The sequence below is a fragment of the Dunckerocampus dactyliophorus genome, chromosome 2, assembly GCF_027744805.1.
Source record: "Dunckerocampus dactyliophorus isolate RoL2022-P2 chromosome 2, RoL_Ddac_1.1, whole genome shotgun sequence".
Lineage (NCBI taxonomy): Eukaryota > Metazoa > Chordata > Actinopteri > Syngnathiformes > Syngnathidae > Dunckerocampus > Dunckerocampus dactyliophorus.
Genome location: NC_072820.1, coordinates 31,017,917 through 31,034,300, shown reverse-complemented (window position 1 = coordinate 31,034,300; position 16,384 = coordinate 31,017,917). Strand labels below are relative to the sequence as shown.

The window sequence follows — 16,384 nt, the reverse complement described above, 5'->3', positions numbered from 1 at the left end:
GTCAATGGTATCAATTCCTTCATCCTCCAGGAACTACCTGCATACACTAGCCACATGAGGTCGGGCATTGTCATGGACCGGGAGGAACCCAGGTCCCACTGCACCAGCGTAGGTTCTGACAATGGGTCCAAGGATTTTATCCCGATACCTAATAGCAGTCAGGGTGCCGTTATCTAACCTGTAGAGGTCTGTACGTCCTTCCAGGGATATGCCTCCCCAGACCATCACTGACCCACCACCAAACCGGTCATGCTGAATGATGTTGCAGGCAGCATAACGTTCTCCACGGCATCTCCAGACCCTTTCACGTCTGTCACATGTGCTCAGGTTGAACTTGCTCTCATCAGTGAAGAGCACAGGGCACCAGTGGTGTAGTTACCAATTCTGGTGGTCTATGGCAAATGCCAATCGAGCTCTACGGTGCTGGACAGTGAGCACAGGGCCCACTACAGGACGTCGGGCCCTCAGGCCACCCTCATGGAGCCTGTTTCTGATTGGTCAGAAACATTCACACCAGTGGCCTGCTGGAGGTCATTTTGTAGGGCTCTGGCAGTGCTCATCCTGTTCCTCCTTGCACAAAGGAGCAGATATCGATCCTGCTGAGGGTTGAAGGACCTTCTACGGCCCTGTCCAGCTCTCCTGGAGTAACTACCTGTCTCCTGGAATCTCCTCCATGCGTCCAGGTACCGCAGTGATGCCCTGGTCCAGATCTGGGAGGAGATCCCCCAGGACACCATCCGTAGTCTCATTAGGAGCATGCCTCGACGTTGTCAGGCATGCGTACAAGCACGTGGGGGCCACACAAACTACTGAGAATCATTTTGAGTTGCTACAATGACATTTTAGCAAAATGGACCAGTGTGCTGCATCATTTTTTCACTTTCATTTTTGGGGTGTCTTTGATTTCCCCCCTCTATAGGGTGATCATTTTCATTTCTATCAAATGATGTGGCATCATTTTGTTACTAATACATCACCCACTTATTATCAGGAAACATATTCAACATCATTTTTCCCCCAGTTTAGATCTGATGTGTTTTCCAAGTGTTCCTTTAATTTTTTTGAGCAGTGTATTTCCACAGAGAAGGAGCTGCTTGAAATCGCATTGTACATACAGTATGTGTATAATGACAATGGCATTCTATTATATTCTAAATCCACAAACAGGTATATTTGTTTCACCCTAGTCCGCCACTTATACATGACCATTAAGAGTGGACGGTTAGAGCTGTATATCTGCCCATCTCAATTGTATTTACAACTTCTGCCGCAGGCAGGTCTTCTTGTAGCCTACTGTATGTCACACGCAATCCGCACCAACTCAAAACATCCACATTACAATCCTATTGTACTACTATTAATAAGACATAAGTCAAATTCACCAAGTCTAACAACTTAGGGCTGAAAAAGCTCCACAAATGGAGCTGCCTGGACAAGCCCACTATGGAGGTGCACAGCGGTGATCAACATTAGGCTAGTCGAGGTATCGTATTTGAACACAAATTTAAGTTTCAAACGTCACACCAAGCTTTACGTATCTGCCGTTAGATGTTCTAAGGAGTAAAAAAAAAAAAAAAAAAGCTTTACTCTCATTTTAAAAACACATTGTGTTGTAAATTGGAGGCTTAATGAATAATCATGACACATCTGCTTCACTCACGCGTTCAACTCAACTCAACGGAACCGCTCAATAAATCACACACATCAGTCAGTCAAAGTACACACGAAAAAAGCAGCGGTGTCCCAAGCAGACAATGACAGGTCATCATACACAATCAATAGAAAAGGGTTCTCGCTGTAACGTGAGCACATTAGGCACTGGGTGTTTGAGCAACTGCTAGAAACTGGACGCCAGTAATGATCAAAAATATATTCTACATTGTATTGTTTGAAAGTGACAAAATGGAAAAGTACATCTTCCACCTGCTCCCTAATTAGTGCATTAGAAGCAGTGTGTACTTCACAAGATGCCATTGTTTCGTCTGTCCTGGCTTAGTCTCCTGGCAACGACAAACACAGCACACACTCACAGGAGGGGTTTCAAAGTAAAGGTGGTTTTAGTTTATTGTAGTTCTTTGCTTGATTAACGGAATTACATTTTTTAAAGAAGCTGCTTCAGGACAGGCTTCTGTTCTGATCTGAAATATGTCGCTAACCCAGCCGTCGGACTCCCGTGGGACAACGGCAAAGAGGAGCTCCGGCACCGATCTGACCGGTCAGGTCTTGCTGCCACCCGAGTGGAACAAGATGGCGACGAGAGGCACGCTGAGGTTTGGCGCCCTGAGCCATCACTCCTTCTTCTCCCGCCACAACCCTCACCCGCACCGAGTGAGACACATTCCAGGTGAGGACTGTCCCGTTCAAAGTGGAACACAATCTGTTTGAAACGCCATCCTACTACGTTTCAAGTCATCTTTTAAATTGTTTTTACCTGAGTGGAAAACATTAACTCAGTAAAGCTAAAAGGAGAAGCAGCACTGTCATCCAGTGGTGGTTTATAGGTACTGCGCCTTTAGAGCGCAATTTCTAGTTTTGCGGTTGCTTTGTATGATTCGTTTCTTGTCAAAATTTTCACAAGTTTTTTTGTTAATATTTTTGGGTGTCTGAAATGGATTCAGGTCGCACGGTGGCCAAGTGGTTAGCATGTTGACCACAGTCATGTGATTGGGAAGACCTGGGTTCGAATCTCCGTTGAGCATCTCTGTGTGGAGTTTGCATGTTCTCCCCGTGTGTGTGTGGGTTTTCTCCGGGTACTCCGGTTTCCTCCCACATTCCAAAAACATGCATGTTAGGTTAATTGGAGACTCTAAATTGTCCATAGGTATGAATGTGAGTGTGAATGGTGCCCTTCGACTGTCCAGGGTGCTGAAGGCAGCTGGGATAGGCTCCAGCATACCCCCGCGACCCTAATGAGGATAAGCAGCATAGATAATGGATTAATTGGATTCACATTATTTCCTGTCATCCGGGAGAAACTCGGAGTAGAGCCGCTGCTCCTCCGCGTTGAGATGAGGTGGCTCGGGCATCTAGTCAGGACGCCTTTTCGTGTTCAGGACACAATTAGGGCATGTCCGACTGGTAGGAGGCTGCCAGGAAGACCCATGACACATTGGAGAGACTATGTCTCTCAAATGGCCTAGGAGCACCTCGGGGTCCGCCGGGAGGAGAGGGATGAAGTAGCCGAAGAGGGAAGTCTGGGCCGGGACCCAACCGTGGATAAGAGGAAGAAGATGGATGGATGGATGGACATTATTTCCTATGGGAAAAATTGCTTCAGTTGTGGTATGTTTTGGTTTTCAACCAACCTTTGTCGCGAATTATTAAGAAAAAATGATGTTTCACTGTAATTGCTACCAAATAACCTTCATGCTTCTCTGGTCGCTTCCATTCCATTCCATTCCATTCCATTTTCCTCCGCTTATCCGGGTCCGGGTCGCGGGGGCAGCAGTCTCAGTAGGGAAGCCCAGACTTCCCGGTCCCCGACCACCTCCTCCAGCTCCACCGGGAGGACACCAAGGCGTTCCCGGGCCAGCTGTGAGACATAATCGCTCCAGCGTGTCCTAGGTCTTCCCCGGGGCCTTCTCCCGGCTGGGCATGCCCGAAACACCTCACCAGGGAGGCGTCCGGGAGGCATCCGGACTAGATGCCCGAGCCACCTCAGCTGGCTCCTCTCTATGTGAAGGAGCAGCGGCTCTACTCTGAGCTCCTCCCGGATAACCGAGCTCCTCACCCTGTCTCTTAGGGTGAGTCCCGCTACCCTACAAAGAAAACTCATTTCAGCCGCTTGTATCCGCGATCTCGTTCTTTCGGTCATGACGCAAAGCTCATGACTATAGGTGAGGGTGGGAACATAGATCGAACGGTAAATTGAGAGCTTTGCCTTTCAGCTCAGCTCTCTCTTCACCACGACGGTCCGGTACAGCGACCGCATTACTGCAGACGCTGCACCGATCCGCCTATCGACCTCACGCTCCAACCTTCCCTCACTCGTGAACAAGACCCCGAGATACTTGAACTCCTCCACCTGGGGCAGGACCTCATTCCCAACCCAGAGGGAGCAATCCACCCTTTTCCGACTGAGAACCATGGCCTCGGATTTGGAGGTGCTGAGTCTCATCCCAGAAGCTTCACACTCAGATGCAAACCGTCCCAGTAAACGCTCCAGGTCACAGCCCGATGAGGCCATCAGGACCACATCGTCTGCAAATAGCAGAGATGAGATACTAGTGCCCCCGAACTGGACTCCCTCGACACCTTGGCTGCGCTTAGAAATTCTGTCCATGAAAATTATAAACAGAATCGGTGACAAAGAGCAGCCTTGGCGGAGGCCAACGTTCACCGGAAACAGGCTTGACTTACTACTGGCAATGCGAACCAAGCTCCTGCTCCGGTTGTACAAGGACTGAATGGCACGTAGTAGCGCACCACCAATCCCATACTCCCGGAGCACCCCCCCCAGGACACCGCGAGGGACATGGTCGAATGCCTTTTCCAGGTCCACAAAGCACATGTAGACCGGTTGGGCAAACTCCCAAGTACCCTCCAGGACCCTTGCAAGGGTGTAGAGCTGGTCCAGTGTTCCGCAACCAGGACGAAAACCACATTGCACCTCCTGTAGCCGAGGTTTGATTAACGGTCGTACCCTTCTTTCCAGCACCCTGGAATAGACTTTCCCAGGGAGGCTGAGGAGTATGATCCCCCTATAGTTGGAACACACCCTCCGGTCACCCTTCTTGAAAAGGGGGACCACCACCCCAGTCTGCCAATCCAGAGGTACTGTTCCCGACTTCCACGCAATGTTGAAGAGACGTGTCAGCCAAGACAGTCCCGCAACATCCAGAGCCTTGAGGAATTCAGGGCGAAACTCGTCCACCCCCGGAGCTTTTTCATTGGGGAGTGTTTTGACTACCCCAGATACCTCAGCCACGGTGATGGAACTGTCCGCGTTCGTATCCTCAGTCTCTGCTTCCTCTATGGAAGGTATGTCAGTGGGATTGAGAAGGACCTCAAAGTATTCCTTCCACCGCCCAACTATATCCTCAGTCGAGGTCAGCAGGCTCCCGTCCCCACTGTAAACAGTGTGGACCGGGCACTGCTTCCCCTTTCTGAGGCGCCGGACGGTTTGCCAGAACCTCTTCGAGGCCGACCGAAAGTCGTGTTCCATGGCCTCACCGAACTCCTCCCACACCCGAGTTTTTGCTTCGACCACCGCCGAAGCCGCGTGCCGCTTGGCCTGCCGGTACCCGTCAGCTGTTTCAGGAGTCCCACAAGCCATCCATGCTCGATAGGACTCCTTCTTCAGCTTGACGGCAGCCCTGACCTCTGGTGTCCACCATCGGGTTTGGGGCTTGCCGCCACGACTGGCACCGACCACCTTGCGGCCGCAGCTCCGATCGGCTGCCTCAGCAATGGAGGCACGGAATAGAGCCCATTCGGACTCGATATCCTCGTCCTCCCCTGGGATGCAGGAGAAGCTCTGCCGGAGGTGAGAGCTGAAGACTCGACGAACAGGAGACTCTGCCAAACGTTCCCAGCACACCCTCACTACACGTTTGGGTCTCCCGGGTCTGTCCGGCATCCTCCCCCGCCATCTAATCCAACTCATCACCAGGTGGTGATCAGTTGACAGCTCAGGCCCTCTCTTTACCCGTGTGTCCAAAACATGCGGACGCAGGTCTGATGATACGACTACAAAGTCGATCACAGACCTGCGGCCTAGGGTGTCCTGGTGCCATGTGCACTTATGGACATTCTTATGCTGGAACATGGTGTCTGTGATGGACAAACTGTGGTTTGCACAGAAGTCCAACAACATCACACCGCACGGGTTCAGATCGGGGAGGCCGTTCCTCCTAATCACGCCCCTCCAGGTCACACTGTCATTGCCCACATGGGCGTTGAAGTCTCCCAGTAAAACGACAGTCACCAGTTGGGGTGCTCTCCAGCACCCCTCTGATGGACTCCAGGAAGGCTGGGTACTCTGAACTGCCGTTTGGCGCGTACGCACAAACGACAGTCAGGACCCTTTCCACAACCCAAAGGCGTAGGGAAATGACCCTCTCGTTCACCGGGGATGACTCCAACACAGAGGCACCGAGCCGGGGGGCTATTAATAAGCCCACACCAGCTCGCCGCCTCTCCCCTGCAGCAACTCCAGAGTAGAACAAGGTCCAGCCCCTCTCGAGGAGTTTGGATCCGGAACCCAAACTGTGGGTCGAGGTGAGTCCGACTATATCTAGTCGGAATGTCTCAACCTCTCTCACAAGTTCGGGCTCCTTCCCCGCCAGAGAAGTGACGTTCTATGTCCCAAGAACCAGATTTGGCCGCCGAAGACCAGGTCGCCTAGGTGCCCGCCCTCGACCGCCACCCAAAACGCAATGCACCGGACCCTTATGCTTGCCCCCGCAGGTGGTGGGTCTACGGGGGGGGAGATCCCGTGTGGCTTCTTCGGGTTGAGCCCGGCCGGGTCCCACGGGTGAAAGCCCGACCACCAGACGCTCGCCTGCGAGCCCCTCCCCCAGGCCTGGCTCCAGGGTGAGGCCCCGGTATCCCACTTCCGGGCGAGGTGCGGTCTCTCCTCGTGTGTTTATTCATACGGGTCTTCTGAATCATTCTTGGTCTGGCCCGTCACCCAGGACCTGTTTGCCTTGGGAGACCCTACCAGGGGCATACAGTATAGCCCCAGACAACATAGCTCCTAGGATCACTCGGGCACACAAACCCCTCCACCACGGTAAGGTGGTGATTCACGGAGGGGTGGTCGCTTCCATGCTAGTCCATTAGCCGTTAAGCGTTCAGCTACAGTAAATTCTATGTATGTAAATTCTATGTATGTGAGCAGCTGCATGTTACATTTAATGCCTTAAAAACGCAATTTAAATTGAAACGGTCCAGTGAACAACCTAAAATTTCAAGGAAAAGAAGAAAAGGACTTCTTCCGAAACAAGAAAATGTGTCAGTTAATTAGTGCTCCTCATCAAAAGGCTAGATTAACACGTTAACCAGTGACGTTGAGAGCTTCCCATATCGGTGTATAATGGAACGACCTGCTTGTCCGTACGTTGTGCTGATGTTCGGAGTTCTGATGTTCATGAATGCACCTGGCCTGTGGTTGGTGGAAAATGAAGAAGTATTGCGAGGGTGTGGGGTGGACACACAGATGGTGTGCAAGATGCAGATGTTGGCGCTGAGCACTGCTTTTGTCATGTTATGGTCAGGATGAAGTAAAAAAAAAAAAAAAAAAGTGTGACGTATTTCCCTGTCAGTCAGGGTAACATGACATATCCACGTCAGATTCCATTCTGTGGGCTGCAACAGATAAATAAACCATTGATGGGCTTTGGTTTCACTGCCTAAATGAAAAACACTCGGCTTCTCTTAGTGATGAGATCATATACAAGTGTCAAGTTGGCTTCGCACATTAATCAATCATATCAATCATGGTCAATCACACACATTTACAGTATATAAAGAAATTCAATAGTTTCAATAGCTGGCGCTATTCAGAGGCTGCATCGTGTACAGACTTCGGAGGGAAAGCTGGACAGGCGCAGAATACAAAATACCGATGCCATCACATTTCTTGGGGCGGCATGGCTGAGGAGGTACAGCAGAGATGAATTTCACAGTACATTGTACAGTAGATGTGATCAATCAAGTTCAATTTCAGTAAAAATTGCCTTCGGGGACCAGCAGCAAATGGCAAAAATCTGCAAGTAATTGAGACCATAACATCCTGCTAACTTGACACTGATGTTCTCATCATTTGCAATGAAAGTGAGTGTCATAATTATTATACACTGCTCAAAAAAATTAGAGGAACACTTCGAAAACACATCAGATCTAAACTGGGGGGAAAATGATCTTGATCTTTCCTGATAATAAGTGGGTGATGTATTAGTAACAAAATGATGCCACATCATTTGATAGAAATAAAAATGATCACCCTATAGAGGGGGGAAATCAAAGACACCCCAAAAATGAAAGTGAAAAAATTATGCAGCAGACTGGTCCATTTTGCTAAAATGTCATTGTAGCAACTCAAAATGATTCTCAGTAGTTTGTGTGGCCCCCACGTGCTTGTACGCATGCCTGACAACGTCGGGGCATGCTCCTAATGAGACTACGGATATTTGATTCAGTATAACTCACACATAAATGAAACACATTTTAAAGTACAACATGTGGAGGTACTCACCACTACTAAATGATAATGGTGCATTTAAGGATGGACGAACAAAGTGCAGCATCTCAACACATGATGAAAAAACATTATCAGTGAAGCATAAAGACAAAGATTGTGGGCTTTTTAAAGAGTGGTGCATGCATGTTGTATATTTTACCTGTATTATTTTTATTTGTACCAAGCCTTCCACTGTATCCCACCCCAGGACTCAACGGCAGGCCAGTTTGCATGGTGAGGGATGACTGGTTTGTCTCCTCCTCGTTATTTCCTCATCCACTCCTCAAAAGTCACATCCACAGGCAACCCAGCATCCCATCTTTGGCTTTTGTGCCGCATCAAAGCCTCCGTGGGGTTAATAGTGGCAAGTCAGGTAAAAACAACAAGAAGATGGTTTGAGTGCAGCTTAATGCCTAATCTGCTTGTTGTTGGGCAGCGATGTTTTCAGAAGCTTGGCGAGATGAACTCAAAGAGCTGGTGGCGAAAGTCGCTTTATCATCTCAGGCACACAACGACAAGAATGAGGTAAGCATGGCCACTTTCTGCTGTCAGAACAAGCTCTTGAGACAGCAGTTTTGGTCCATATTGTATGTGAACACCCCAAAACTAACTCCAACCAACCTCACATTTGGATGTGCCCAGTTCAGGGTGTTTTCAAAATCGTTTTGTTGTCTGAAGAAATCTCATTAACCAGCAGTTTTCATGCATAGTAGAAGGTGAATCACGTTTGAAAACGATTTCAATTTGATTTGCTTTAAGGCAAATCAATGAACAGCTACAAAAATCTATTATCATATACAGACAGGATGGGTAAGCCACAAAAGTTCATAGCTAAGGAGGCTGGTTGTTCACAGAGTGCTGTGTCCAAGCATATCAATGGAAAGTCTAGAGCAGGGGTCGGGAACCTTTTTGGCTAAGAGAGCCATGAAAGCCACATATTTTAAAATGTATTTCCGTGAGAGCCATATCATATTTTTTAACACCGAATACAACCAAATGTGTGTATACAGTATTTAAGGAATACTAGCAATTTTAGAATATCAGTCTCTGAATGTATTCTTTGTAATAATGTTGTTATATTGAAGCTAACCAATAATAAATAACTTTTTACCATTAATGCAACTTCTGGTGCTGCATGGTTTTGTGCCCTACTCCGTATCTTTCTTTTTCATCAAAAGGGTTGTCTCTGCACAATTAGCTAGCTGACTATTTGATTAAAGGAGGTTTGATTAAAGGAGGGACAACCCCAATAATCAAGTTTTGGTGTCTGACACGGAAAACATGGGAAGGACAGCTGGCATTGCGCTAAAAAAAAAAATGGATGGGTTAAAATGCATTACAATGCATATTTTGAATTTTGTAATGTTTCTGTTTCTGTAATGTTTTACTTTAAAATGTCAGGAAAACAAATTAAAATAAACACATTTTATGGTGTTAAGAAATGTCTGAGAGCCAGATGCAGTCATCAAAAGAGCCACATCTGGCTCCCGAGCCATAGGTTCCCTACCCCTGGTCTAGAGGAAGGGCAAAATGTGGCAGGAGAAGACGAACCAGCAAAAGAGATGACCGTGGGCTTCAGCGGATTATCAAACAGGGAAGATTCAAGAATCTGGCAGAGATCCAGAAAGAGTCACAGCTTCAAAAACCACCACATTCAGACGCATCCGGGAGATGGGCTACAACTGTCGGGTTCCTCGGGTCAAGCCACTTCTGAACCTGAGACAACGTAGGAAGCGTCTCCGCTGGGCCAAGGAGAAGAAGGACTGGACTGTTGGCCAGTGGTCCAAGGTCCTCTTTTCCGATGAAAGTAAAGTGTGCCTTTCATTTGGGAATCAAGGTCCAAGGGTTTGGAGGAAGACGGGTGAGGAACAGAACCCAAGCTGCCTGAGGTCCAGTGTGAAATATCCACAGTCCGTCATGATTTGGGGTGCAATGTCCGGTGCAGGTGTTGGTAAACTCTGCTTTCTTAAATCCAAGGTCACCGCAACAGTCTACCAGAATGTTTTAAAGGACTTCATGATTCCTTCTGCTGAGGATCTGTATGGAGATGCAGATTTCATCTTCCAGCAGGACCTGGCCCCTGCCCATACCGCCAGAAGCACCAAAACCTGGTTTGATGCCCATGCCATCACAGTGCTTGACTGGCCAGCCAATTCACCGGACCTAAACCCCATTGAGAATCTATGGGGTATTCTCAAGAGGAAAATGAGGGGCACCAGACCCAACAACAAAGAAGAGCTGACAGCAAGCATCAAGGAAATCTGGGCTTCCATAACTCCCAGGCAATGCCACAGGCTGATTGCTTCAATGCCACGTGGCATCGAGGCAGTGATTAAGGCAAAGGGATTCCCAACCAAGTATTGAAGATTGACATATCGTTTTGAAAGTACCATATTTTGATTGATTTGATGTGATCCTAATTTCTCTCTTTTTTTTCCTGCAAAAACTGAGAAGTAAATGGTGATTTCTTCACAATATTCTAATTTTTTGAATTCCTGTTTTCGTAGGTTTTATGAGCTGGAAGCCCAAATTACGTAAAAATAAACAAATAAACACTTGAAATCGTTTAAATTGTGAGCCCTGAATCTATAATCTATGAAAGTTTAACTTTTTGAATGGAATTATGGAAATTAAACAACTTTTCCATGACATTCAAATTTTTTGGAAAGGGTCTGTAATGTCATAATGTTTCTCACAAAAGAATCGGCTCTAAGAGCAGCACAGCATTTTTAACCCCGCCTCTTCCTCTGCTCCGTGTGGACACAGAGACGCCGCCACCCCATCTTGACCAAAGATGCACTTTTAACAGAAAAGAAGATGAGGAAGAAACAAATTGGCTCCCAAATAGCCATTCTGAAATGAACCGAAATCAGATCCTCTGTAGGATTCCCTTTAAGGATGTTTTCACACATGGTCCTTTTCTGCATGTCTAAACAAGCTCGTTATCTGGGGACCTTTACGTTGTGGTTTGCCATCACCGCCAGCTTGTTTGTTTTTTTTCCCTTCGTTGTATTCCAGGCCCGACCTGAGGGGGAACCAGTTCGCCGAAAGACCCAATATTCCGCCCAAACTGGGAGAATCATCCCTCCGACGTCCATGTCTCACCACCGTAGATCTCAAACCCTGCGTCTGCACGACCTGCAAGCTTTCCACGATCAAGAACTGATGGTTACGACTAGAGATGCTCGATACTGGCTTTCTTACCGATATCTGATATACCGATATTGTTCAGCACTTCGTTTCCCATACTGATATAGGCAGCAGCTCTTCCCTTAAGCTAACGTTAGGTCACATCTTGCGTAACGGATGAAGACATAAATCTTCTTTTCACAAATAAACACTGTGCAAATGAGACACTGAATGAATACTGTAATATGCAATACAAATGATCGAAAATGATAGAAAAACATTTGATCTCAACAAGAGTCATTTCAAAAATCATGACCAATAGTCAACTAAAATTGCATATTTACAATCCAAAGGCCAAACTTGGAAATAATTCCACACCGCACGCTTACTGAGCTGGCAAGCAACACAGAACACCCATACAGATATGAACCTCACACAGGTTATTTTCAATAGCTTCTTTATAGTGTATTTTAGGATGAGTGTATTTAGCTACAGTACATCTCTTCAGCAACACCTAGCCTACGGTGTGTTCCATCTGTTGCCATTTTTACACGAACACCACCAAGGACTCCCTTATTGTCCACCGTCTGCTGCGTCATCCACAAGTTGCAGACGTCCTCCGTGCTTTACACTTGAAACGTGCTTGTCCAACGTAAACTTTCACTTGTGCTTTGCATTGCATACTTACAATACATTGCATCGCATACTTTCGACATCGGGGAACCGTTGAGAACCATCTATAGCGGTGATTTTTGTTGATTGAATTGAGAGACGATGAGAGATTATCATCACACGCCCGCATCTCTGTCAATATGAACAAGGAAGTGCGGACGTGGGAGGACCATGTGGGGACAATTTGATTGGTTAGACAGTTGCGCGTTTGAGTACTGCTCAGGGACAAATTTGATTGGCAAAAGTTGTGGGGGGAAATTCCGGGGTTTGGAGAAAGTTGCGAGGCTGCGCATAATTTGCAGGAAATGTTTGAACATCGCAAAATCTTGGAAGGTCTGATTAATGAATGACTCAATTGCAGGCACAGACGCAACAGTCAATTGCTCATACTACCTCTGAAAGTGAGTGTACAGTCGCTCCTTGTTTGTCATGATTAACTGGTTCCAGATCTGGCCACAATATGTGAATTTCCGTGAAGTAGGATTCAATATTAATTCATCGAATATTTTCTTAGTTATAGCATATAAACCTTTTTTTATGACCTTCTAAATGCAGTTTTTATCATTATTAGAGCCCGGTAGACATTAAATAACACCCCTATAGTCACCTTTACACTTATATTACCCAATATGGTAAACATAATAATAGAAAATAAGACAAAAAACTGCATTTTTGGGGGGAACACATATGTATTTCTCTTTTCTGTGCATTCTAAAGATACACAAACAGCTAAAAAGAGGCAACTCATTAATGCATGTGAGGGTACACACCTACTTCACCTACAAAGCCTGCTATTAAAACACCTCCAAAAACGGTATCCATGTAGTAACAGGTACAGTATATTCATGATAGCATGTAATACTTACAGTATTTTGCCATATTTTACCATTTTAAGCATCAATGGAACTTCCTCGCATTGATTTCACATAGCAACATAGAAATGAATGCAACATCTAGTGTTAACTTTTCCAAACTCAGAAACAGAAACAGAAACACAGCAGCATTGGCGTCAGCTCCAATATGTAGCGTTACCTTTCGGTAGTGGCCTGAGCCATTGTGAGCGCTGTGTTGACGCGCTGTGTGTGAGTGTGTGGTGTGTCACTAGCTGGCTAGTAGGTAGCCTGTGTGGTGTGGCGAGGTGTCACTATGCCAGTAATGTAGTTCTTCGGCGTAACAATAATAATAACAATAATAATGTTGTAATGATGTAAATGGAGCGTTGTTGGTGTTTTTTTCAGAAGGCTTTATAGGCAGAATAGGTGCGTCCCATTACGTGCATTCTTAGCTGCCTCTTTTTAGCGGTTTTTATATCTTTAGAATGCACAGAAAAGAGAGAGACGTGTTCATGTCTGACATAAGGATTGTGGATGATGGATAAAATTCCAAATAAAGTGCAGTTTTTCTGTGGTTAAGGAGAGACTCATGATGGCACTAATAATAGGCAATATTCAACCATAAAATAGCAATAATTTATAAATGAATTAATTTTTGAAAACAATCGAGTGAGGGCGCGATATTCAAACCGCAATGTAGCAAGGGATGACTGTAGTTTGACTGAGCCTTGTCCTCTCTCGACAGGTGTTGGAGCTACTTTGTCAGATCCTGCAGACTGATTCCCTGTCGGCTGTCCAGCAGTGGCTTCTGATGGCAGGCCAGAGGGGTAAACACGTCCCTGGGAAAAAAATCATGGCTTAATCAAAACTTAATCCTCTCTAGAATGATCATGAAGAAAATCATGGATTTCATCACCACTGAAACTCCCGAGTGTGGAACTCAAAGCTAAATATACTTATTTGAAAAATTGTCCATGAAACAACAAATGAATACAGACCCGCTATACACCAGTAGTAGAACATGACTGTGTTGCGTCCAAGCATGAAACAAAACAACATAACCATGCAAAGACTGGGCTTTCGAACTGCATGGATTTAAAAAAAAATAAAACAATTGCACATAATTGATATGCATTTACATAAAATTCGATGTGCAGTCGTCCCTCGCAATATCACAATTAAATTATCTCTCCCTCGCTATAAAGCGTTTTTTCTGTAATTCATGAATGATGGCTGTTTCGTGGTAGCCTATGGTCTATTATTAGTCAAAACATATTCACATACATGTATCTATACATGTATGTCGTATTCTGGTAACTAGGCGGCAGTAATGACACAAAACATTGAGAAAATACCTTACATGACCTTACCTTAAAACTGCATGAAGCTTGGTAGCTCACTAGCTTGTTAGTTCGCTAGTTTTCTAGCTAGCGGCCATCTTGAGTCCCTGCAGCACAAGTGTTGCGCAAAGTGTGGTAAACAAAGAGTAATTACGTGTTATATTCTCTTATTATGTCTACTATATTGGGTGATACGAGTGTAAAGATGACTATAGGCCTGTCTCGGATCATGTTAAAAACTATATGTCATAAACAGGTTTACTATGTGCTAACTATGAAAGTATAAAATGTATCAACACTGACTCCTATATTGCAAATGCTATATTTATCACTTTTGGGTCTGGAACCAATTAACGGCTATAAACAAGGGATGACTGTACTTATTTACTTTTTTTCTTTCCAAGTGTTTTTTTTTTTTAATCATTGTGCCTGAAAATTTCCTGTGGTACCGCAGACCCCTCTTTATTTTCATGTTTAATTCAGGCCAAAAATATGCATATTAATTCATATAAATTAATAAGTGGTATGCAAGCACAAAACAGCTATGATTTATTAATTAATATATTTATGAAAAACCATGCTAGAAAAGGCGAAGGGTTTATTGTATTTCCTCTCCCCTGAAACTCCTCTTGACACTCGATGTACTTATTCAAAAAATGCTCCATAAAACAAAGAAAAACAGCAAAAATACTTGGAAAAATGAATTTTCAAGTTATTTCAACTATGGGTCACTTTAAAATACATAGAAATAGATGGATATAGACACCAAATTGGGCCATGTCAATCTAATCTTGGCTTCTGACTCATTCTAAAATCCATTTTCTAGCCAAGTTACAGACAAAGAAGCTCATTAAGGTACCAGTATGTTTCCTCAGAGAAGGACCTGGTGATGGGGATGATCAAGCAAGCGCTGGACGGCGTTGACCTTTCAGGTCAGCAGCCAATCTTGCAGCGGCGTCAAGACTTTCATCCTGGCTTTTTGCCGTTAACTGGTGGGCCATCGAGGAAAAAAACACAGACAGCCAGGTTAGTGGCATCAATGTTTCAACTTTGATGTATTTTTACATCTCCGTGATTAAAAGGTGTGCAAATACTTCCATAGATCAGAGCGAGCGAACAGAACATCCAGCAGTGACAAGCCAGGTAAAGTGCCTTGAAGCTCCTTAAAAGTTTTTTTCAATGAATCCTGCTGCCAACATTCATGAATTATTCGCTGAGAAACAAAGCAAATTGTGGACAAATGGCCCCACGTGGTTTGGTAATGTTTACATCATCCTGCAAAGCAACAAACAAAACCAGTGAATATATAACCTCCAGGGCTAACACGGCGATATGCATGCATGAAATGGTGCAGTCATCATTTAGCCATCAATGTAGACCAGTTCAGAATGTAAAGAAAACTGCATGTGTGATATAACAGAGTCTGTGTTGTGTCATATTAGTTGTTGAACATCATATAATGAAACTATGCAGTGCTTTCTTTTGCAGAAATGGTGGGCGACACACAAGTTCTTGTAATCCACGCCAAGGAGCAACAAGATAGGGGCAAGACTTCACCGGAATGAACTGCAGCCTATTCAAAATGATATATGGATTTTCATTTAGACTCACTTGTAGAAAAATATATCAGACTTGTACATTTTGGTCATTGCAGAAAGTTCAAAAATAACACTACAAGCTTTGGGTTTTTTCATATTTCATTTCTGCCCATTTGTGCTTATGGTAAGTTCTTCTATGGTTATCATCACACGTTTCCTCTTTGCCATTACTTGTACCGTGTAGTGGCGTTACAAAAAAAAAGGCAAACAGAAAAACAAACTTGTGGTGTTAATGCTCACAAAGCTCAAGTCTGGTGGGATTTGCTGATGAAGTGTTCTTGACTTTCCAGGCATATTTTTCCAGAAAATGTTGGTCCAACGTCATACTCAACCACTTTGAGCATTTAGCCAAGAACAACATTGGTGTTGTACTGTTGATCTACATGCCCTCACATGCTAAACAGATTCGCATACTCTTCTCCTGTTGCATAGATTTTACTTGACTTTATTTGATGTTTATTGTTATGCAAATTTGGAGCAGCCGGACCGGAGCAGGACAGCATAGAGAAGAAGAGGGAGGGAAGACAGAGGGGGGAGTGCGGGCACAAGAGGGGGGGGCAATACAAAGAGAGACAACAACAACAAGGCAACAATAATAACAGAACAGCAGAAACCAACAACAGGACTACA

General features: G+C 45.2%; 2 protein-coding genes across 3 annotated transcripts in view; both read left to right on the top strand.

Annotated features, from left to right (window-relative positions):
• polr3a (polymerase (RNA) III (DNA directed) polypeptide A) overlaps positions 1-2,299 on the top strand; it is a 46,736-nt gene extending 44,437 nt beyond the window's left edge. The window contains exon 32 of the mRNA XM_054766846.1: positions 2,161-2,299. The gene's annotated coding sequence lies outside the window, so the exon portion shown is untranslated. The remainder of the gene's footprint in view (positions 1-2,160) is intronic.
• Positions 2,300-3,212: 913 nt separating this feature from the next.
• tbata (thymus, brain and testes associated) lies at positions 3,213-15,843 on the top strand. Of its 2 annotated transcripts, XM_054766848.1 has the most exons (8): positions 3,213-3,282; positions 8,391-8,555; positions 8,619-8,707; positions 11,201-11,350; positions 13,562-13,643; positions 15,032-15,182; positions 15,259-15,299; positions 15,645-15,843. In XM_054766848.1, exons 1-8 carry the CDS (start codon positions 3,231-3,233, stop codon positions 15,719-15,721), a joined length of 807 nt encoding a protein of 268 aa, XP_054622823.1. In that variant the 5' UTR covers positions 3,213-3,230; the 3' UTR covers positions 15,722-15,843. The 2 variants fall into 2 exon arrangements, with proteins under 2 accessions (XP_054622823.1, XP_054622822.1); XM_054766847.1 differs by lacking the exon at positions 3,213-3,282 and having other exon boundaries at positions 8,153-8,555.
• Positions 15,844-16,384: the final 541 nt, after the last annotated feature.

What these genes read in the sequence shown, in the direction of transcription:
- tbata (XM_054766847.1), top strand. Translation starts at nt 8,327, where the DNA reads ATGTTGTATATTTTACCTGTATTATTTTTATTTGTACCAAGCCTTCCA. An exon ending in TCCACGATCAAGAACTGATG is followed by an intron (nt 11,351 to 13,561) that starts GTTACGACTAGA and finishes CTCTCTCGACAG; the next exon opens with GTGTTGGAGCTACTTTGTCA. An exon ending in ATCCAGCAGTGACAAGCCAG is followed by an intron (nt 15,300 to 15,644) that starts GTAAAGTGCCTT and finishes TTTCTTTTGCAG; the next exon opens with AAATGGTGGGCGACACACAA.